Source organism: Mixophyes fleayi, chromosome 10, assembly GCF_038048845.1.
Source record: "Mixophyes fleayi isolate aMixFle1 chromosome 10, aMixFle1.hap1, whole genome shotgun sequence".
Taxonomy (NCBI): domain Eukaryota; kingdom Metazoa; phylum Chordata; class Amphibia; order Anura; family Limnodynastidae; genus Mixophyes; species Mixophyes fleayi.
In genome coordinates, this window is record NC_134411.1 from 16,581,497 (window position 1) to 16,605,085 (window position 23,589).

Below are 23,589 nucleotides of genomic sequence, written 5' to 3' on the forward strand. Positions count from 1 at the left end.
CTCTTCCACTGCAACTTCTGCTACCTCGCAAATGTGGCCATTTTGCTCCATAAACATATGCACCCCAACAGATACAGATAGATACACTTGCACCAATCAAGATGCGCAACAGGTCCAAAGCTGCATTTGTGCTGTAGAGCTGCCATTAGCAGTTTCTTAAGTAACTTACAGTATGTTTCCCAGTTTTGAACAGCCAATTTTAGGCTGAAGTCCTGTTTTAAAGTTGAGCATTTTTTTTCCCATAATCTGTAATGCAAAATGATTTTAGGCAATATATTTTTTTTTGTGGTTACCCTTTAAATTATCTTTAAAATGTATATCTTCATTCATGCTCAATGCCAAACACTGGTATGGCCAGAGAGCCACAGATTGTTTACCTCTGGTCTTTATGTTGCTTGTAGGGGCATATTCAATTGTTGGCGTTTTCCGCCGCAGAAAAAGTGTTTACCGTTATTATGGTAAAACTAAGCTGGATATCATCTCGCAGCTCCCTGAGCCGCGAGCTGAAATCAAGCGTGAAATGTACTGTAATAACGGTATTTATGCGCACTATTACCGTAATGACGGTAATAGTGCGCGCGCCGCGTTACTTTAGGCAGTAAAGCCAACAATTGAATATGCCCCTTAAAGTCTGAACTTTGTAAATTTGGAAAATATTCACCCTGATGGTCCAAAAATCTGGTATACTGCAGCATAGTCTAATGCTGACAGCTCAGTCTGTCAAGTTCAGGCTTTGCCAAGACATGCTGACAACAGATGTGTAATAACTGACGAATGTCGGCAGCAGAGATATTGAACTCCCAAGATGTTATAAAGGAAATAGAACACTTCAGGCTAATGGCCTGATTTATCAAGGGACAATTAGGGTAAACTTTATTGTAAGATTCTCTAAAATGTAACAACTTGTGGCATATAAAACATTATCAAACAAATTTGCATCAACAATTTTGTAACAGCAACCAATTGTCTTTCCGATCATTAAAATATAGAAGATTGTTTCCCAGGAAAATGTGGCTGACACAGGCAAGTTTTGGTGCATGTTCAAGAAACTTAAAGGCAAACTGCACACAAAAGATGAAAACAAATTGTGAAAAATGTTCCAGAAAAATGCCCCCTTTGCCCCCTTTATACCACAACCACCATAACGCTATACTATGTATGGCACCTATATGAGCAGCAAACACCCCCTATTTGACCAGTAATTAGCACCCATTTAACCAGCAGCATCCTTTCACCAACAGCACCATTTGTTAGTGGCACTCTTTACCCATCAGTGCCAATTGACCAGCAACACCTATTGATGAAAAGCATACATTGGCCAACAACATCCAGCACTCTTTGATCAGTAACCAGCGCTGAATTCCCAGATTGGTAAACTTAATTTGCTCTTTTGTGCTTCTTCTTCTTCTCCTATTGCCACCACCACCAGTTGTTGCTATATGCCATCCTGCCATCCTCAGCAACCAGTTACACCATTTGCTGCCTCTTCATTATTGTTATCAGCCAATTAGTATTAGAGCTCATACCCACTGGCATTTTTTTAAATGCTTTTTAACACATGTAAAATGCATATACATGGGTACGGCAATAAAAACCATTGTTGTTAGTGTTACCAGGGCCATCTTTTCCATTGGGCATGATGGGCAGGTGCCCGGGGGCCCCACGGGCAAAGGGGCCCCATAGGCAGGGCTTTTAATTAGAATAAATAATCCTGCAAAAGATAAAACCTGCAAAACAACCTTCAAGGGTCACTAAGCAAGTACATCTATCTATCTCTATCTCTATCTATATCTGTATCTCTATACATCTATATCTATATCTATATCTATATCTATATCTATAGGGGCCCCGGTGCACTGCTTTGCCCGGGGGCCCATAATGTTGTTAAGATGGCCCTGAGTGTTACTGTTCCCACATTTCAGAATTCTACTTGTTCTCTGTTTTGGTTTAACTAGAGATGTGCGCCGACATAGTTTTGGATGTGGCTTTGGTTCTAAAACTTCTTTGTGTTTTGGTATTGTTACAGGACATTTTTGCCACAAAATCATGACAGGTTTTGGTTTTGTGTCTGGATTTAATGAAAAATTGTGAAAAATTGGTAAAATTATGTGATTTAGAGCTGTTTTTGCTCTTATGTTACTATATATAGTATTAACAGTTATTTACAGTCTATTTTCTAATGATCTCTTCACAACTATCCAAATTTTCACCAATTTTGGTAAACTATTGCTGCTGACCCTCTCCAATGTATTGCTGCTGACCCTCTCCAATGTATTGCTGCTGACCCTCTCCAATGTATTGCTGCTGACCTTCTCCATTGCGTCTCACATGCTGCCTAACAGTTGCCTACTTGGTATATCTTCTTTTTAAAAATGAAAATGTAATTGATGTAGACATCTTTGATGAGGATGATGATGAGGGTGATGATAACATTGTAATTTGTCACCACTGAGGAAAATGACTAGTAACCACTATTATCCAAATGCCAATGTTTCATTTGTTAACATCCCCATCTATTCACCATTTCAACAACCAAAATGTTGTCTCTTGTGCGGACCCAAACACGTCAAGTACTTCAGCCACAAGCTGGCAGTCCCTGTCGCAAAGGTGCTTGGATTGTTAAACTATGTGCATGTGCTTTTCAACATATTTCCCCAAGGACAATACCATCTTGACTTGCAGCATTTAACATTGTGCCTTTTCATCATCTCTTAAATGTCTACTAATGCTGCTGTCTGTAGTTGAGGTCTTGTGTCCACTCTCGTCTTTGTGAAGGATTTTGTAACTCTGCCATCATTCCATTTGCTTTCTCCGATTCAATTGCAAAAATAGTTAACCAGTCTATACGGTTCTCTAACTTTATCACATAGCGTAAATCATCAGCTGTCATATCTCCATCTATACAAAGGGCCTGATCAACCAATAGGCTGATCAGGCTGCAGCCTAGGGCGCTGGGACCTAGGGGGGGGGGGGGGGGGGTATCACAGGCAGTATTTAAGCTTTAAGGAAAACCCACCTCTTCCTTAAAGCCTACCAATCATCCACATAATCCCCTTCACATAACTCCACTCGCTCTCCCCCTGGCCTCATCTGGCTCCCACTGTGCCGGTTCTGTTTTCCCTCCCTTAGGATGTAAGCTCACATGAGCAGGGCCCTCTCCCCTCCTGTCTCCCTACCTGTTCTTCTGCTCAGTGTTTACTGCATTAGCCTGCCTGGAGTTTCTGAAGTATTGGTATTATATGTTTATTGTTTTGTACTGTTTCACCCTGTTTAGTCTACTGTTTGTACTGTGTACGGCACTGCAGAAACCTTGTGGCGCCTAACAAATAAAGGATAATAATAATAATTCATTTTTTTATTATTGATTATGCGCCCCCAAGCTGCCCCTTGTTCTGTATTTTTTTGCTGGATAATACTACTGAATGTATCTTTAATGATTTGTGAGGGGTGGGGGGGCGTTATGGGTGTATTAGCTTAAGGCAGCCAGAACCCTTAATCAGACCCTGTCTATACATGTTACAAATCGCATCGAAATTGTCTGAAATCCTACAAAAGTAAACACATGAAATACGTAATGGCATTTTATTCAGTATAATAACAGATAAACATTGTAAGTTGATCATTACAATGAATGTATAGCAAAAAGCTGTTTGTACAAATTTCTTTTATGTAGTTTATCAGGCCAAACACGTTGGAGGCTCCAGCAATAGTCTGCCATCATGTGTTTGTCCCATGTGCCTTTATAACTTTCCTCCATCACCTTTATAACTTGATGAAACCTCTCCCCTTGTTCCTCACTAAAATCACCAAGATTATCTGGAAATCTGTGTAAGTGGCTATAGAGAAAGTGCACTATAATATTCATATTAGTACCCACATTTTTAAAGTTTGTGAGCATGTTTTGCGACAGTTCTTCATAAGTGTCTGCTTTGTGGTTACCCAAGAAGTTCTTGACAACTGAGACATAACTGCACAAGTCAGAAGCTTCAACACCAATCATAAATTTTGTGAAATTAGAATTCTTGATAAGTTTACAAATTTGAGGGGCAACAAACATTCTAGTTTTTAGTTTTTCCATACTTAATCCGGGGAATGATCTACAAATGTATTTGAAGCAATCGTCATCTTTGCCCAAGGTCTTAACAAATTGTTTCCTTAGTCTCTGCTTGAAACAGAGTGATGGGAGAATGATTTTTTTCCCTGTCAACCAATTGACTTTATTATAAATTGAAACGCTCTGTATATACAAATTGTCACTACAATGACTCCGTATACAACTTGACTTATTTACACTAATTACATGTATACACATACATTACATGGACAAGAAACAAGAAACAATAGAAAACAGGAACCGCACACCTGTCAACAACTGCCAACTGACTGCTGGTTGGGTGATCGATCACATGTACAGAGGGGAAATATTCTAGAATGATCGCGGAGTGAACACCTAGAATAATTGTGTGTCTCTTCTAGATAGTTCTGGTAAATTCCCATATGCATGTTTTATGAATAAGTTTCCTAGGCATTGACAGTATCTTAAGAACTAGAGGCAATTAGAAGAAATTAATTTCATTTTTGAATTCATCAACCACAAAATACCCAAAATTCATTAAAATATACTTCGCTACTAAAAAATTTGTTATTTATACATTCCATATTTATATACATTCTGTGATTGGGATAGCGGAACAAGTGTCATCTCCTAGGGTAGATGGTAGTGTGTAGAAGCCGAGAGATCATACAAGTCCAAGGCTTTAGGTACAACTAACTTCAGACAGTTTTTATAAGCAAACAAATAAAAGAAACTTCAAAATAAACACCCTGCTTGTCTGGTACTAACTAACCATAAGTCACTCCTGACTAACAAACTAAAACAAAACCTAAGAAGTTCCAGCACAGTTTTCTCACATCAAAGATTAGACTTCCTTTCACAGAGACTCTGCAGTCCTTTTCCCCAGGTAACGAGAGACTAAATCCACTGTCTAGCAGCCTTTTAAAGATAGCTCACAGGTGCTAGCATTAATCAGTCTGACAGCAGAACGGAAGACCTGGGCCTTGTAAATGTTGCCCACCCTTCTCTCTTCATTTATACCCCAGGGACTCTATCCCTAAAGCTGAACATCTCTCTGAGAATAATTTTCCAAATATAAACACTCTCCCTGTGGTTTTAACACATGTAGATTAAAAACTTGCGACTGATATACCTGTCTGCAAACAATATTCCAGTGTCTTTGGCACAATTCCATATTTATATACATAGGTTTTCGGGATCACCTCCGCCACAAGTCTTGGGCAGTCTCGTTTACCCTTGGGTTGTGCAAGGTGAGGGTTCGAGTTCCACCACCACTGAATTTTCAGGTCACCTACGGGCCCTGTCTCTTGGAGGCATAGGCACCTCAGGCTCCAAACACCAATGGCCTTCCGGCATAAGACCAAGAAGACTCACTCATTCAGGGTGTCCTCCTGAACCAACTGTACTGGGGCATATATACTACAGATTGACATTTTAATCTCAAACTGGACATTAATATATATATATATATATATATATATATATATATATATTTGTGATATAAACTTTTCAATATGTAAACACATATATATATCAATAATAAATAATAAACAAGGTGTAGATGGGTGTCACAAATGTCCACAGCCCGCTTTGTGAATGTGCTTACTTTCATGGAAAAAGCAGTAAAGTAACCAATTGTTTAATTAGATTGATGCAATTAAAAATGTCAAGATATCAGTCTAAGGCACAAATCAGCAAGTATAATGCACAAAACAAATAAGTTACATTTCTATATAATTTTTCTTTTCTGTTTGCCATGTAAGCATAGTACTGTCTAAACGACTTGGAAATGGAAACAACTTATTGTGTAAATCGAAACAGCTCTGAATCTGGAACGTGAAAATGTTGAATGATTGAATCTCTAATGTGAGGTTTTATGACGTGCCAAGACCCATCTTATATTTCTATCATACTAAATCTTTAAGAATATTATACTGTATTATAATTTTGTATTGAATTGAGTAAAGAGAGTTTAATAAATCTCATTCAGGTGCAAAGACATAAAGTTGTGAGTATCACTAATGGCCAGGGCCGGATTAAGGGAAGGGAGGCCCCCGGGCTAAGGGTACTGTGAGGGCCCCCCCATGAGGCCCCCCAAAAATGAGGAGATCTCATGAGAGTGAGACTGCCTCATAGTCTCACTCTCACAAGATCTCCTCAGTAAGGAGGTTACTGCACGCCGTGTAAGTCCTACAGTGACAGCAGACAGCTAACAGCATAATATTTGCTGTTAGCTGCCTGCCATTCTCCTTGAACAGGTGACAATCGGAGCTGGGAACGCCCCCGACCCGATAAATGCCGGCGGGCCCCCTGGGCTGTAGCCCTTTAGCCCTATTGTTAATCCAGCTCTGCTAACTGACTTAATGTATACTGCAGCATCATCCGACAAAGTATAGTTGGCAATTTCAGCCTTGTATAGATGACAATAAAGCAAATGACAACTAATAAAAGAAAATGTACCCCCCCAGATAATTATCTTACCATAGATGTGAGTATTAATTATTTCATGTGTAAACACTTACACGATTTTACACAATTTACCTTTAGATCTGTGCTCTTCATCTGTCATAACCATCTGCTGTAGAGATTTGACTCTGTAAACTCTATGGAGATCTGCCTACACTGCTGGTCGTGAGTGCATAAAAAACTTCAGAATTTGCCCGACATTGTTCCATCGTTTATATAGATTTTATTCCAGTTATAAAATCAAGTGAAACAATACAATGTGCTTTGGTATGATAAAACATGATCAAGCTTGGGTGCATACACCCTAATACAATATGGGACCTAACAGTCGTTTATCATGTGATTGGCACAATAATCATTGGAAAAACCTGTGGTGTGTACCCAGCTTGAGTCCCCTAATGCGTGCACATTACAATAGAAATTTTATGGTGCGCCATGACTACATGGATAGTGTTCATAATGTCAGTTAGTTTATCTATCCTGGTCTCAAATTCAGCTGCTGACTTTACCAAACAATCAAGGGAAGTTTGCAAATAGACCACTTTCACTTTCAGATCTTGAACAGAAGATGGATATGTTCCAGAAGGTTATTACGCTTTTTGTAAAAGAACTTAAGTTTTTTTTAGCATTGGGCCTCTCATCTCTTTGGGCACACTGACAATGACAGCTCCAGTTGTGTGGAGTTGTGTTTCTTAAAGAGCTGGTACATATCATTTCTGAGGGAACTTTTGTGACTAGCCACTATAATTCTAATTAAGTAAGGGATCCTACCTGAAATTTTCTTTACTGATACTTTTCCCTAGGGGGGAATGAATTGAAATATAAAGATTTTCCTGTGAGAAGTATGGAGCTAAGTGAATACCAAATGACCAGTGCCATGCGCATAACACTTTATCATCATCACCATTTATTTATATAGCGCCACTGATTCTGCAGCGCTTTAAAGAGAACTCACTCACATCAGTCCCTGCCCCATTGGAGCTTACAGTCTAAATTCCCTAACATACACACACACACAGACAGAGACTAGGGTCAATTTTGATAGCAGCCAATTAACCTACCAGTATGTTTTTGGAATGTGGGAGGAAACCCACGCAAACACAGGGAGAACATACAAACTCCACACAGATAAGGCCATGGTCGGGAATTGAACTCATGACCCCAGCGCTGTGAGGCAGAAGTGCTAACCACTGAGCCACCGTGCTGCCCTAAAAATGTATTAGTGATGGCCATCAAAATATGGAATACGTTTTACCAATTTTGCATACATTTTTAAATACATTTTGAATTTTTTTCAATGGAGAACTGCACAAATGTATTTATATTTTAGTTTGAATGGGGTTCACTAAATTGTAATAAAAGTAAAGCTCTACTTATCTGGTTTACATTATTCCTCTAATACAGTCCCCTAAAGGTTCCATTTGTTCAGTTCTACTCTCCTCTCTGCACTGGGTCATACTGTATATAGCACCATTGTGTGTTTGTAAGGGGTAGACTTATAAAAACATCTCAAAATAAAAGTGGAGATGTTACTCATAGCAACCAATCAGCTTCTATCATTTATCTACTACATTCTAGAGATGATAGCTAGAATCGGATTGGTTGTTATTGGCAACACCTCCATTTTTCCATTTAAGAAGGTTTATTGAAGCCATCGTATAGTTGCAGAGAGTATAGGAGATAAACACAAACCACAAAAATATCCAAAGTAGGTAAAATATTGTACTTTAATACTATTATAACCAAGCCTTATACAAGGCAGACACAAAGGAGTGTTGGATCATTTTGTTAATAAAGAGAGGTAGATATAGTAGTTTATTTGCTAAGACTTTTTTGTTATAAATATTGTAGTATATGATCTGATTTGTTCAGCTTTACAGCACACTAGGATCATAGTTCATCTCATAAGCAAGAGTGAGACCTTTCAGGAAATCACATTATATATGCTGAATATAGTAACAAAACATTAAACAATTACAAATGACAACGTAATTAGAAGTATTCGATCCTTGGCGTGTTTGTAAAAGTGCAGTCATCTCTAAATAAGAGACACTTCTATATTGTCTTCTTAGAAGTGATACATATTAATAGTTTTGAATCTATGAAGTTTTCTTTGTAAAAACTGGAATTTCCTGCAGGCTGCAGTTATAGTTTTGTATTACGGTGCCTCCATCGAACACCTGTGAAGTATTTGTGTCCATCCATTTATAATCCTTTCCAGGTAGAAAAACATCTCGTTTTACATGACCTTTTTCAGTGATGGGTGCTATCAGCATCTGAGGAGAAGGACAGTAGACTCATTAGGTATGACGGGCAGTATTAACTATACTTCCATTTTTTGGGTCTTTGTTTCGACAGTTACGGATGAGATTGCGATATCCTACTCTCAGTTTGGATATTTTGTACAACAATAAGCTTGACGCCAACACAGACTATTCATATCGGTGGTAATCGCTTTGCCGATGACGATAACACCGACACAGAGCAGACCTACAAGTAAGAAACGATTTAATGAAAAAATGACAGGTATATTGACAGACTTACCTCAAAAACGACTGTGCTCTTCTCCGATGGCAGCAGAAGGCTGGCAGGACCTCCTTTCCGACTGGCCAGCTCTCAGGCGGTACTGTGTGATGTCAGTGCGCCCTTCATGCCTTTAAATTTAAAGCGGCAATGTCGGGACCCTGCAGGGATACTGTTTAAACAGGGTCCTGACATTGCCACTTTAAATTTAAAGGCATGAAGGGCGCACTGACGTCACACAGTACCGCCGGAACGCTAGCCAGTCGGAAGGAGGTCCTGCCAGCCTTCTGCTGCCATCGGAGATGTGCACAGTCGTTTTTGAGGTAAGTGTCAATATACCTGTCGTTTTTTCATTAAATCGTTTTTTTCTTGTAGGTCTGTTCTGTGTCGGTGTTATCGTCATGGGCGACCCCCACTGTCGAAGTCGTATAATTGAATGAACGAAAGTATATTGGTTAATATTGTTTTATTGTGCGATTGCACTCAGTATGCCACGCTACACATGGCATACTGCGATCGCACGGTAAAATACGCACGCACACACTCGCATTACAACATTTAGTTATTTATATAATTCATATTCATGTTGGTTCCGTTATACAGTGATTTATGAGCAGATAGCATTTAGTTTATTTCATAGTTTATATAATATGATTATATGTACACTTCAGTGTATTTAAGGTTCAGGTTATAGGAAATGTGTCATGTCTGATATCATTTTAATCCCCTATTCATCAGCAGCTGTCCGGTTTATTTGCCGAAGAGATCGCATATTGCATACTCTAGTTATTGATGTTAGGGAAAAAATAGTCAGAGTGATACCAAACTGTAAAATGCTAATGGACTAGTTGTAACTGGTTTCTGGGAGGGAGAATCATCTGGAATGTTGACCCTCAGCCTTAGAGGGGGTTGTTTGAACTAGCCTTTGACCTGTTTACATTGGACTCACCTGAAGTCTGGACCTATAGAAGCAAGCCACTTCATCTGCATTGTTCTCTCTGTAACACTGAATGTATATAATCATAGCTGTGCTCCCACTAGCTTCAGTCTACTCTGACCACAGTATTCTAGAGTGATATACTGTCCACTGGTACCCGTGGGAGCGCAGCGAGCACATGCGAATGCAGCGGTATGTATTTATCTTTTGGTATTGGCTGTACTGTATAATAATCATGTGTTGAATTGTTAAATTATTACATCTGCTATTGGCTGTACTGTATAATAATCCTCATTTCATCTGAAATTGTTCTTCATTTAGCCCAGGCCTTGCTAACTGTGGTTCTCCAGGTGTTGTGAAATTACAAGTACCAGCATGCTTTGCCAGCTGACGGCTGGCTAGGTACTGGCAAAGCATGCTGGGACTTGTAGTTTCACAACTCCTAGAGAGCCACAGGTTGGCCAGGCCTAATTTAGACATTTCACCTTTATGTGGATCAACAAAGTGGTCAGATGAACATATTTTTGTTAGTCTAATGAAAGCATAGCTATGTATCACATCCTCTGACAACTACTAATCCTCTAGAGAAATGGACAGAGATGGATAGGAAAATATTGAATGAGATTATAATGCAGAAAATAATATTTTAACAGAATGTAAATCCACATGTGTTTCTATGCACATCACCATCTATTTTTTGGAGGTTCGTTGTTTGCAGCATAAACTAAAATCATTTGAGGCAAGGGCAGATGTTTTTAGAGGTTCTCTTTTTTTTGTAATGGAAAGGATGACTAATTGGCTTCAACTTCAAAATGCATCCTTTCACCCCTTCCTTTTACATTGGATATTTGGGACTTGTGATCTATTTATGTGAATGTGTGGCGTAGTCTGAACTTTCAATGAAATGAACATCAAAGCGGCAGATACTAATATGATCCATAAAACTGTTAGAATAGAATCACTGCTTAACATGAATGATGTCAACCAATAAACTTAGGAATGTTTACAATCAGGGGGAAAAAATGGTTCATATTTCAAACACTGCCCACATGTAGCATTTTTCAATCTCCATTTATGACAAAAAGAACAGCCAAACGGTAGGTTAGAGTTAGATTGTTTCAAATAGGAGCTTATTTTCTTTCTACTGTGGTATTGATTACATTGGAGCTAATCTACTTATATGATAGAAGCACACTGATGTACAATAGCCTATACCAACCAATCAGATATCAGCATTTAGCACTTCATTTAGAGTCGGAAGCAAAGTCTGTGTAAGAAGTATAGGAGTGGGAGTGTGCCGCAGCTTGGTAGGGTATTTTACGAGTAGCAAGCAAACCCAGTTGCGTCCCACTCTTAATACCCTATGGAGCTGCGAGCAGTTCCTGCAGCTAGCTAACGCTCGCGCCACCTAATTCTTGCAGCACAGCTTTAGCCCTGTTTTGTCGTGGGTTGCGTCTGCGCCTCACTGCGACTAGGATGTATTTACATGGTCACGCCTTTACAATTCCGTGTTCCTCCCATTCCTTTGTAGTGTGTTGTAAGCTGTCGCAAGTGTTAATTGTGTCCAAGATGCAGGCGGATTTGTTGCTTTCTGCACATGCGTGGTAGTGTTTTTGTTGGCTGCGCCTGAAACGGACTTTGAGTCCGACTCTAAATGAGGTCCTCAGCAGGGCCGGATTTACCACTAGGCAACCTAGGCAATTGCCTAGGGCCCAGCGGTCCCCTTCCAGGGCCGGCGGTAAAACCACCCTTTAAAAATGGGGCGCTACTTATGGGCCAGTGCTATATGCATGCACCCTTGGGCTAAAGTCTGCCAGCCAGCCCCTGAATAGGGGTATATGTTATGCTAAAAACCTGGAGTGCTATGGATTTTTTCAGGGATGGGGCCCCAAACCAGTATCTTGCCTAGGGCCCCATGAGGTTTAAATCTGGCTCTGGTCCTCAGTGTTCTATTATAATTAGACTAATGTCAACTCATATCTGTTTGGTTCATTTTGATTGCAGGATGTGCCCTTCTTGACCTATATTATTAATGCCTAATGTGCTGTAAATATAGACATAGATCTAATAAAGTAGTTTGTTACTTAAAGAACACTTTCCAAGTCAGTTTTTTCTACTGACAAATGTGGGTAAATGGAAACAGAGGGATACATTTTTTTTGTTAGTAATTATAAAGTTTCTGCAATTTTTGGTGTCACAGCCCCATTCATTTGGGGTTATTACTGGTTCATATGTAAAGCGGTCAAGATGCAGTGAAATATCCTCTTTGGTGGTGACATCAGTGTCAAGTTGTGCATGTAGATTTCTACCAAAACACAGTATGTAGGTTTATAAATGGCAGCACCTGCTGAGGAGTAGCAATTTGACCTGGACCATAGGTGAAGTTGGGTGTCCCTTGCAAAGGACGAAGTAGGTGCACTCCTTGTCTTGCAGGAGAATGCAAACAGCACTTCACCTTGCAGAGCAAGATTATTAAAATGATTTTGGTGTCTACAATCACTTCAAATGCTACTTGTAGCATTTGGGGGTAGCGTGGAAAACTCTAACTATAAATACTATTACATTAAAATGAATGCATACTCTTCTATAAGTGTCATTCATAATTTATCACACACAATATTTTTCAAGTGCACCAATGTAGTTAACATTCAACCTTTTGGATGATGTTTGCAAATGAAAATGTTGAGAAATCTTTAACTGGTATTTTTTTTTGCTGAGATTGTAAGAAGAAAATGCTCAGAGTAAACGTACACAAATAATTTACTTTGGCTTTTTTTAACTGCTGAAAAGCTCTCATCTACCACTAGCTTAGAAGGGCTCTTATATGCTTGACACACCGTTGCAGGACACAGGGCTATGCTACTCAATAGAATGTTGTAGAAAACAAAAGTGGGGTGTACGTAGAAATAATATAATCTACTTGAAAATACTAGAGCATAACAGAAAGTTTTACGCACATTGAAAATCATCATAGTAGAACAGTGACTCCACTTTTACTCTTGGTAACATGCTGACCAGGGGGTAAATGTATCAAGCTGCGAGTTTCTGGTGGGTTTGAAAAGTGGAGATGTTGCCCATAGCAACCAATCAGATTCTAGTTATCATTTATTTAGTACAGTCTACAAAATGGCAGCTAGAATCTGATTGGTTGGCAGCTAGATTGGTAGCTATAGGCAACACCTCCAGTTTTCGAACCCACCGGAAACTCGCAGCTTGATACATTTACCCCTAGGTTTCTTAACTCTGCTTTTGCACTATTCTGTTGGTTAATTATTATTTTTTTTTGCCTATGACAGACACCTTTTTTCCTACCTCATCTCCAATTAGAAACTCATTGTCTATGGTGAATGCCATTGGGTCTTCTGGACTGAGCCACCATACAGGCCTGTAGATGGGGTTCCCTGTTCTGAGCCACTCTTCAGCATATTTTATTAAGAGAGGTACGACCAGGTCTTGATGTTTCTGTATGTATCGTCTTGTGAGATTCAATACCTATCACATGAAAACGAAAGTACAGTAGATGAACAATTATTTCAAAGAAGCCACAGATAAGTTCTCTACTATAAGCAGAATTGGAGCTTACAATCGAAATCCTCTACAATACACACACGCAGACCAAGAGAGACTAAGGGCAATTTAATAGCAGCCAATTAACCTATCAGTATGTTTTTGGAGTGTGGGAAGAAATCGGAGCATCCTGAGGAAACCCACAGAGACACGGGGAGAACATACAATCTCCTCACAGATAAGGCCATGGTCGGGAATCAAACTCATGACCCCAGTGATATCATAAAAACTACTCTTCCTACATATCCAAGAATAGTCTTGGTGTCCAGTCAAACAAAAGAAACGTGGCCTTTTCAAGTGAGTGTGTGTTCCACAGCTAACTGAGGATGTGGTCATGCAGATTGGATTAATGACATCAACATTTTTTAAATTTTCTTATTGAAGATTTGTTAGCAGATATATTCTTAGATTTTTTTTGTGCCTCTTCTTTCTAAGTAATAATGGTTTTCTATAAAGGTACTAAAAAAATCTTACCCAATCATTGCAGCAAACCCATGGTGGAGTATTAAAAGACATGACAGGTAGAAACGTAACAATTTGCAGCCACCGGATGAACAGTTCTTCATCTGTTAGAAATTCATCAGTTAGCGTCCCACCTTTAAATAAACACATTTTAAGAAGAAATTACATTCATGCAGCACTTAATACGTAACGTGTGCAGTCTTGTATGTATATTACTTATATCATGCAATAGGTAAAATACATTTGAACACTGCCTGATTTAAACATACATGTTTGCAATGCTAAATTAAGTTATCAATATTAATGTTGTAAGAGATATTTACTAAGATTGCTCAGATGTAAATCTTGCAACCAATTAGCAGTAAGCTGTTATCGGTCTAGAGAAAGTTAAAAACAATACCAGGATTGGCTACTATGATTTTAGCATAGATATGACATAGATAAATTTTATTAAATGTCTGCATATTTGCTTACCAAAGTGACTATTTTGTGAGGTTATAAAATACAAAGTAACATTTAAACAAAGTTTGTTTTTTACACCAAATTAATTTGTGTTTTTTTTAAGCAAATATTACATAAAACACTAACTTGTAAACAAAAACGCATCTCTACTCTGTGACTGTCTCTGAATTGAACCTTTTTAGGGGTTGGGTACATTTACCCGCTACTGATAACACTGACAGTTAGTTTAACAACATAAAATCTCCAATGCTTACAGGCCCGACAATAAATAAATATAGACTGACCTTAATAATGACACTTGAAGTATCCGACAGTGTTCAGCTACATTCCGAATACAAGAAATCACAGCACAGCGTTATGATGTCCTTTAAAATCTGTCATATTAGTGGTTTTAAAGCGGCAATGCCAGGTCCCGATCCCTAACCCTAAACCTAACCCTAACCCGATTCCTAACCCTAAACCTAACCCTAACCCGATTCCTAACCCTAAACCTAACCCTAACAGTAACACTTAGCTTAGATGAATTAGGTGGCAGGACCTGGCATTGCCACTGTAAAACAGGTAATATGACGGTCGCCATTTTAAATTATGTCAAAACGCCATGCTGTGATTTTTTTAGGCTTTGAAATGTAGCTGATCTATATCAGATGCTTCACGTGTCATTATTAAGGTCAGTCTATATTTATTTATTGTCAGGCATGTAAGCATCAGAGAACTAACTGTCGGTATTATCAATACTGGGAATATGACTACCACCGCTTCTTAGATGTAATTCGGCTTTAAGGGTAAGTCCACAAAATAACTAACATTAACCAACATTAATTATCCTTACATAGAATTACAGTATCTTAAATTACATATAGCTAGACTCTTTTGCGCTTGGAGGGATTGAAGCTATCATTTGATTGCATGCCTTACCCCATTGTTAAATGATTGTGGTTGAATGTTCTACCTTGCAGTAATATATACAAAATAATCAGCACATGATATATTTCTATTTTACAGTTATGACTATACACAGTGGAACAAAATGAGACTGATATAAATTTCTGTGGTGGGTAAATTTGCTGGCTAAGTATTTCCAGCCAATGCTATGCTGAATAAATCTGTTCTGAATAAGTGGATACATGTTTAAAGTGGGTTGAAGCTTTAACTGACAGCAATATAAATGTTATCAGCTGCCTTTCCCCACTATAACAGGTGTCAGTGGAAGCCTGAGACACGGAGATATTCCTGCTGATAGAAAACAGGATTTCTATTAAAAATACATATGGTAAGGAAAAGAAAGTCAATTTTGTGAATATGTGTAAATATATTTAAAGAAATTGAACATGACCTGTCACCTTAATATTTATAAACATGAGTGTTCCTACACTAAATCATCACCATTATCAACTATTTATATAGTGCCACTAATTCTCAGCGCTGTACAGAGAACTCACTCACATCAGTCCCTGCCCCATTGGAGCTTACAGTCTAAATTCCCTAACATACACAGACTGAGAGAGAGAGAGAGAGAGAGAGAGAGAGGAACCCCTAATCCTAACCCTAACTGTAACCCTCACCCTAATACTAACCCTAAACCTAACCATTCGATTAGATTATACAGGCGGCGGGTCCTTGCATTGCCGCCTTAAAACTAGCAATCTCACTGTGGCCATTTTAACTGATCAGAATCCCACTGGCGGCATTTTCTATAGTCACAATTTATATCAAGCTTGTCAGACATGTTGTCTGTCTGTTTTATGGTAAGTCTTTATTTCCTTCATGTCGCCCATATAACAATCTGCATTTTTGGGTCAGTGTAACTATTGTCGGAATTATGGCAATCAGAATAATGACTACCACCCCCAGCTCCAGGGTCCCTGCTACTCTGGGCTCAATGCCAACTATAAGTGGTTAAGATGCAGGTCACTTTGGTAGCACATTATATGGTAGGTCATATCACAATTTTCAATTACAGTATAGCACATTATAATCAGTTATGGGTGTCAGGTGAGTACAGAGAATCTAGAACCTAAAACTTAATAGTAATGTCCATCAATGGATAGTCGTTGGAAAGTAGTAATGGGTAATGTCTTACAGTGAAAAAAAATAATTTAAAATTGCATGAGATAGGGAAAATAAAACATATTAGGTGTACAAACCCCTTAAAGGGGCAAACACAGGATTTGTAGAGGGAGGTTTCTACACCACGCCACCAGTGGGCGTGACCAGCATGCATGGGGGCGTGGCTATAATATTAGACAGTGCTTGGCTGCTCTCCAACTCTTCCTATCCCTGTAATGTACAAGGGCAATGCTGCGTGCACTACTGTTAGATGCACGCAGCTCTCCCATTTCATCCAGAGCCGTGTGAAGCGGGGGCAGGGTCCAGCCACCTCAATTATACAGCGCCCCAGGCTTGGATGGGGCTTTCCAGGCACTAGGAAAACCCCCCTCAGTTTGCCTATGCATTTAGCGTTATTGTACTCATTTAAATAAGCAGACAGATAGTCAATAAAACAATTACCTACTGCATCTGGAATGAAAAAATTGTTTCCTAACAAACTGTAGTGCAGAACAGAGGGGATGATTCCTTTCAGTCCGTGATAGCTCCAGTCTGAGTGAAGTGGGCTCATTTGAATAAAGAGTGGTAAGTAGTTTGATCTGTTGACAAAGAAAATTTCCCTGCATTATATTGTGATCAATTTATTTCATAGCTCCAATAGTAGTTAGAAATGTGTACATGGTCATACTGAAGAAAACAATTTCAGTTTCAACACTGGTGCAACAAACTAAAAAGGAAATAAAACCTGATATTGCCTTACCGTGTGCTGGCTGTAATTATTGCAGAATTTCCAAGCTTTGCAACTGCTGCTGCTAGAGATTCAGTATACCGGTCACCCTCCAGTCCTTTGGGAGGTTTCATTGATTGCTCTAGAAATGTATTGCCTTCTGCGCCTTCAAATATGATGTATTCAGCCCCAAGCTTGTTTATCAAATTATTCACATTGTTAAAATACCAGTTAACTGCAGGTTTACTGGTTACATTTAATCTCACTGAAAACTGTCCTTTCCATTTGGTAAGAATTGGTGCCTACAGGGAGGAAATTAGAGCACAAACCTTGTGTCAAATTATAATATATTGTCCATGTGGTCACCTATCCAGTCACTAATAAGAAAATAGAGCTATTTAGTCTGCTTGTTTCTATTTACATATTTACTTGTATTCTTTAAGGGTATGACTTATTTTCTGAGCCTTGGAGGGCTTGTTTATTAAGCCATAAACTATGCAGAAACAGCTTTTTCTGCATGGTTTAGGCCAGTGTTGGCTAACCTGTGACACTCCAGGTGTTTTTAAACTACATGTCCCAGCATGCTTTGCCAATATATAGCAGCTTATTGCTGGAAGTGTATGCTGGGACTTGTAGTTTAACAACACCTGGAGTGTCACAGGTTAGCCAACACTGGTTTAGGCATTTGTAAGTTATATAGCTATGCAACAAAAGCCTAACACAGGAGTTAACATAGATATCTCCTGCATTAGGCTAAGTTTTGCATTTAATTGAGTCTGAGGTCTGGGGCTATTTAACAAGCTCCTAAAATTCTAGCTTTTCAGAGCTTGAGCCCGTTGGCTAACGAGATGGTGTTGGCCTTTCTACCCTGTGGGGAGAGTATTGCGGTCTTTCCAGCCTTCCTGTTCTCCACTCTGGTTACTACTGCAAAGTGGCTTTGCGCATGCGTGAACTTAGGTCGTGCATGCGCAAAGCCACTTTGTGATAGTAACCAGAGGGGAGAGACAGACTATCGCAGTTCGAAGGTAAGTAAAGTCATCGCCAGTACAGCCTCCGATCGCGTGCGCTGTCCTGGGATAATTTTTTAGTAACTGCATCAGAAAAATCATCTGTCATCGAAACGATAATTAACGGCACAAAACCCCATTAAGAAATAGACCCCGTGGAGAGAAATCTGCTTTTATGAGTCAGTAAAGTCGATTAAAAAGTTGTGGTCCTTAACATATAGGTCTTATATACAGTCAATATAAGCAAGCATTATGCAATGCCTTTTATGTGAAAAGCATGGTCAGCTGAGCATGTTGTGTGCAACTTGATTGGTCCTAATCACGGAGGTCATATCTCCATGGAAAACGCACTGTCAGCACATTTTTGACATTTGTTTCAAGTGCTAATACATCACAAACATTAAAAGCTGTGTTTAGATCTAGCCAGCAACCGAATGGGAGTGCTGAAAGTGTGCTTTATGTAGCTTTCAATCATCTATGTCATTAAGTTTGTACAAGCTGTGTTCACAAAGGTCTACATACCCTAAAAACTAAGTAACGCTTAAGGTATTCAGTAACATTGTATTTCAAAACATATGTATCTAGTTAATATTGTTTGTTTCTTTTGTTTTAGCTGCCTATTTTCTGTAAAAATATCTATAAAAACAATTGTTAAAAAACATCATGTTATACCAGTGATCCATCTAATTTTGATTGGAGACTGAGCCAGTAGTTTTCATGCCCTTTGTTCAGGTAACTTTGAAGTTGCTCTGAGTTAACACTTTGGTATGGAGATGTGGTTATTGAAAGATTGAGGTGCTTAAAAAGATATGGATCCTTGTGGTGTCTTTGAGTCTCTCTTCGTTGGTCTATGATAGTTACATGGTCCTATAAAGAAAAAAATAGTATATCTTAAGGTATTAAATATTGCTACTTCAAATAAGTCAGATTTCCAAAATGTTTTTAGAATACAAAAAAAAGATATTTCTTTTCTATGCATAATATGTAGATACCATGAAAATAAATAATAAATATTAATCTATGGTGCTATAAAAATATGAATAATTGTTTACTTGTTCTTAATTATAGTTAAGGCCCTATTTTATATGTCCTGACTTTAAACTTTCTAAAAAAAAAATTTGTTTTGCTTTTTAGTCACTGTAGCCCCAAATGAATGTTAATTGGCTAATTTCCCTGAAATTACACCACGTTGTCAGGCAGATTTATACCACAGAATTTACCCAAATACAGTATTTTGCACTGTCATAGTTCAGTAGTTTTATTTGTTGCGTGCTATTTATATGTATTTGTTCCTCCTGGGTGGAGCTATTCTTTATGGGCCTGAGTCATTAATGAGAGCAAAGCAGAAAAAAGGAGCAACTTTGCACCTTGGCAAAGCCATGTTTCACTGGAGGGGGAGGTAAATTTCAAATGTGGGGACAGATTTATAGTTGGGATAGAACATGTCAACTTTTAATTTCCGTGTAAAAATAAAGCTATCAAGTATTTGTGTGCTAGATGAAAAAACAGCCAGTATTTAACTTATGTGCACAATAATAAACTAATTTGCACCCCTTGCATTGTAACATGGTTTGTCCTGAAGAACATTTACTCCTTTTTTTGCCTTACTTTCCTTAATGGCTCAGGCCCTATGTGTTTACAGTGTTCCAATAAGATACATCATAGTTGCCTACTCTCCCAGAATGTCCGGGAGGCTCCCGAAATTTTTGTGAGCTCTCCCAGACTCCCGTGAGAGCAGGACAATCTCCCAAATCCTGCTATAATAGGCCGAAATTGGTATTGTATAGCAGGGTGCGGGGCCAGGGTGTTGGCATTAGCATGACCACGCCCCCCAAGATACAGTCAACTTTGGAGATCTCCTGGAGGGGTGATCTCCAAAGTTGACAAGTATGAGATACTTTCACACTATGACCCACTCACCAATGCCCCCGCAACAACCAGCTCATGTAATACAACAGCTATGTTTCTTTGAGTATGGAATTTTTCCTTATCGATCTGCTGGTAGAGTCTCATTACACTAGCACAAAAACATTTTGTGCAGACCTAGAAATGAATAGACCTCAAGGTTTTTAACCCTTGGTTTTATGGATTGTACATATAGAAAGAGCTGTAGTGCCAGGTTCCTTAGACACTATGTCAAGCCAGGAGATAACATAAAGTGTGAGCCCACCTTACTAGAAAGTAACATTGTGGAATGTTCATTGATAGATATCAGGCATTCTCCCAGGCCATGCCTCCTTAATTTATTATGGAAGGATCTTACTTCTCTTTCAAGTTTTGCTGCAGAATCAGATACCCCGTAGTGTTTCCAGACTGGCTTCCTGAATGGGAAACATAGCGACAATTAGTAATGTCCAGGGAAAGGGGCAGAACACTTCCATTTTAAAGTAATATAATTAGTTGACTGTGTGTTTGTTGAAGTTCATCTGATCTTTTGCTTCTTTTTAGTAATATATAAAACAAGATATGCAGACTTGTCTGTGCTGTTTTCAATATTATACATACATAAAAGTAATATTTATTTGTCCTATAGTGAATTCCTGCTGTGCCTTTAAAGTATATATGCACACAGTTCGCAGCTGCATGCTGCATTTGTAAAATAATATATCATCAACACCTCTGTGTAGCACCTTTTTAATCACGCTGTCATTATTTAAAAGGATGATGGTCCAAATAATAAAAAGTAAGTAGTGTTTATGGCCATTATATCTTTAAGAAAGAATGTCAGTGAGACTGATTTTTGCTTCTTTATTTATGAAAGTATGCCCACAGGGCACATTTCAAGACATACTCCCACATTCTGGAACTGCCCCCAAATTTTGCAGGTTTGTGGATCCACCTATAAATCCACATTTTGTAAAGTGTCACGGTGTCAATTCAATGCACCATCCTCTTCATTCATTTAAACTTTTATTGTTTTTTGTAATGTTTTACTTATATAATATTACTTAGTCTTTTATTAATAATGAAAGTGCATGAGTTCAATTTCCAACCATGGCCTTATCTGTGTGGAGTTTGTATGTTCTCCCGTGTTTGCGTGGGTTTCCTCCGGGTGCTCCAGTTTCCTCCCACCCTCCAAAAACATACTAGTACGGCGGTTCCCAAACCGTGCGCCGCGGCTCCCAGGGGTGGCGCTGTCACTGGGGTGCCGCGGGCCAGACATAAAAAAAACAAAAAACACAGAAACTTACCAATCCGCCGGGCGCCGGGACCCAGCAGCCTCCTCTCTACTGCAGCTGTCACTGAATATCGACGTCAGTAACAAGCTGCAGGAGAGAGGAGGTTGCTGGGTCCCGGCGCCCGACGGATTGGTAAGTTTATGTGTTTTTATTTTTTTTTATGGCTGGCGCCTGGCGCGGGGCAGATTGAGAGGGATCGTGGCAGAGGAGGGGGACAGAGGATGGTGACAGCGGGACAGAGGAGGAGGACAGAGGATGGTGAGAGGGGGACAGAGGATGGTGACAGGATGGTGACAGCGGGACAGAGGAGGAGAGCAGAGGATGGTGCCAGCGGGACAGAGGTTGGTGACAGGATGGTGACAGCGGGACAGAGGAGGAGAGCAGAGGATGGTGACAGGTGACAGCGGGACAGAGGAGGAGAGCAGAGAATGGTGACAGCGGGACAGAGGTTAGTGACAGGATGGTGACAGCGGGACAGAGGAGGAGAGCAGAGTATGGTGACAGCGGGACAGAGGAGGAGAGCAGAGGATGGTGACAGTGGGACAGAGGAGGGGGACAGAGGATGGTGACAGCGGGACAGAGGAGTGACACAGAGGGTGGTGACAGCGGGACAGAGGAGGAGAGCAGAGGATGGTGACAGCGGGACAGAGGTTGGTGACAGGATGGTGACAGCGGGACAGAGTAGGAGAGCAGAGGATGGTGACAGCGGGACAGAGGAGGGGGACAGAGGATGGTGACAGCGGGACAGAGGAGGAGAGCAGAGGATGGTGACAGTGGGACAGAGGAGGGGGACAGAGGATGGTGACAGCGGGACAGAGGAGTGGCACAGAGGGTGGTGACAGCGGGACAGAGGAGGGGGACAGAGGATGGTGACAGCGGGACAGAGGAGGAGAGCAGAGGATGGTGACAGCGGGACAGAGGAGGAGAGCAGAGGATGGTGACAGCGGGACAGAGGTTGGTGACAGGATGGTGACAGCGGGACAGAGGAGGAGAGCAGAGGATGGTGACAGCGGGACAGAGGAGGGGGACAGAGGATGGTGACAGCGGGACAGAGGAGGAGAGCAGAGGATGGTGACAGTGGGACAGAGGAGGGGGACAGAGGATGGTGACAGCGGGACAGAGGAGTGGCACAGAGGGTGGTGACAGCGGGACAGAGGAGGGGGACAGAGGATGGTGACAGTGGGGCAGAGGATGGTGACAGCGGGGCAGAGGAAGGGGACAGAGGGGCAGAGGATGGGGACAGAGAGCAGAGGATGGAGACAGCAGGGCAGAGAAGGGGGACAGAGAACAGAGAAGGGGCACAGTGGGGCAGAGGAGAGGCACAGCGGGGCAGAGGAGGGGGACACAGCGTGAGATGGGCAGTGGAGGGGGACACAGCGTGAGAGGGCAGAGAAGGGGACAGCGTGTGAGAGGGCAGAGGAGGGGACATTGTGAGAGAGGGCAGAGGAGGAGGGACAATGTGACAGAGCAGAGGAGGGGGGACAGCGTGACAGAGGGCAGAGGGGGCAGTGTGAGAGAGGGCAGTGTGTCTGGATGCAGAGTGGGCAGAGTGCCTGAGGGCAGAGTGTCTGGATGCAGAGGGGGCATTTTTGCATACAACTAAATAAGTATTTCTGTCCTGACCTAAATACTTATTACAATTTTTTGACCCAACTACTTCTAAAACAGGACTGCTCAATAATTATTTTGGAGGGGTGCCTTGAAAAAATTTGGAGTCTCTAAGGGTGCCACGAACTGCAAAAGTTTGGGAACCACTGTACTAGTAAGTTAATTAGCTGCTATCAGAATTGACCCTAGTCTCTCTCTCACTGTCTGTGTGTGTGTATATTAGAGAATTTAGACTGTAAGCTCCAATGGGGCAGGGACTGGTGTGAATGAGTTCTCTGTACAGTGCTGCAGAATTAGTGATGCTATATAAATAAATGATGATGATGATGCCCTTTCTGCCTTAGCTACTAGGATCCATTCCTGCTTACCACAGGCCAACAGCTTCATAAGACTATCCGGTAATAAAGGCTTTTCCACAAAGGCGAAGGAAACTCTATAATACATAGCCAGACTAATTATGTTCCAATAGGTCTGTGTTCCTCTGTGCAGGTGAAGCAGCTATGTGAATTAACTGTCCATCCTCAGAG

The 23,589-nt window shown here is 40.4% G+C and overlaps 1 protein-coding gene across 1 annotated transcript in view; it reads right to left on the reverse strand.

Annotated features, from left to right (window-relative positions):
* Positions 1-8,265: 8,265 nt before the first annotated feature.
* The window catches only part of LOC142103786 (SITS-binding protein-like), an 82,222-nt gene continuing 66,898 nt past the window's right edge, over positions 8,266-23,589 (reverse strand). The window contains exons 4-10 of the mRNA XM_075187991.1: positions 20,446-20,596; positions 18,948-19,142; positions 17,302-17,570; positions 17,004-17,140; positions 14,043-14,164; positions 13,314-13,493; positions 8,266-8,817 (exon numbers count right to left, since the gene is read on the reverse strand). Of these exons, the coding sequence (XP_075044092.1) occupies positions 8,641-8,817; positions 13,314-13,493; positions 14,043-14,164; positions 17,004-17,140; positions 17,302-17,570; positions 18,948-19,142; positions 20,446-20,596 (1,231 nt within the window). The 3' untranslated portion in view covers positions 8,266-8,640. The remainder of the gene's footprint in view (positions 8,818-13,313; positions 13,494-14,042; positions 14,165-17,003; positions 17,141-17,301; positions 17,571-18,947; positions 19,143-20,445; positions 20,597-23,589) is intronic.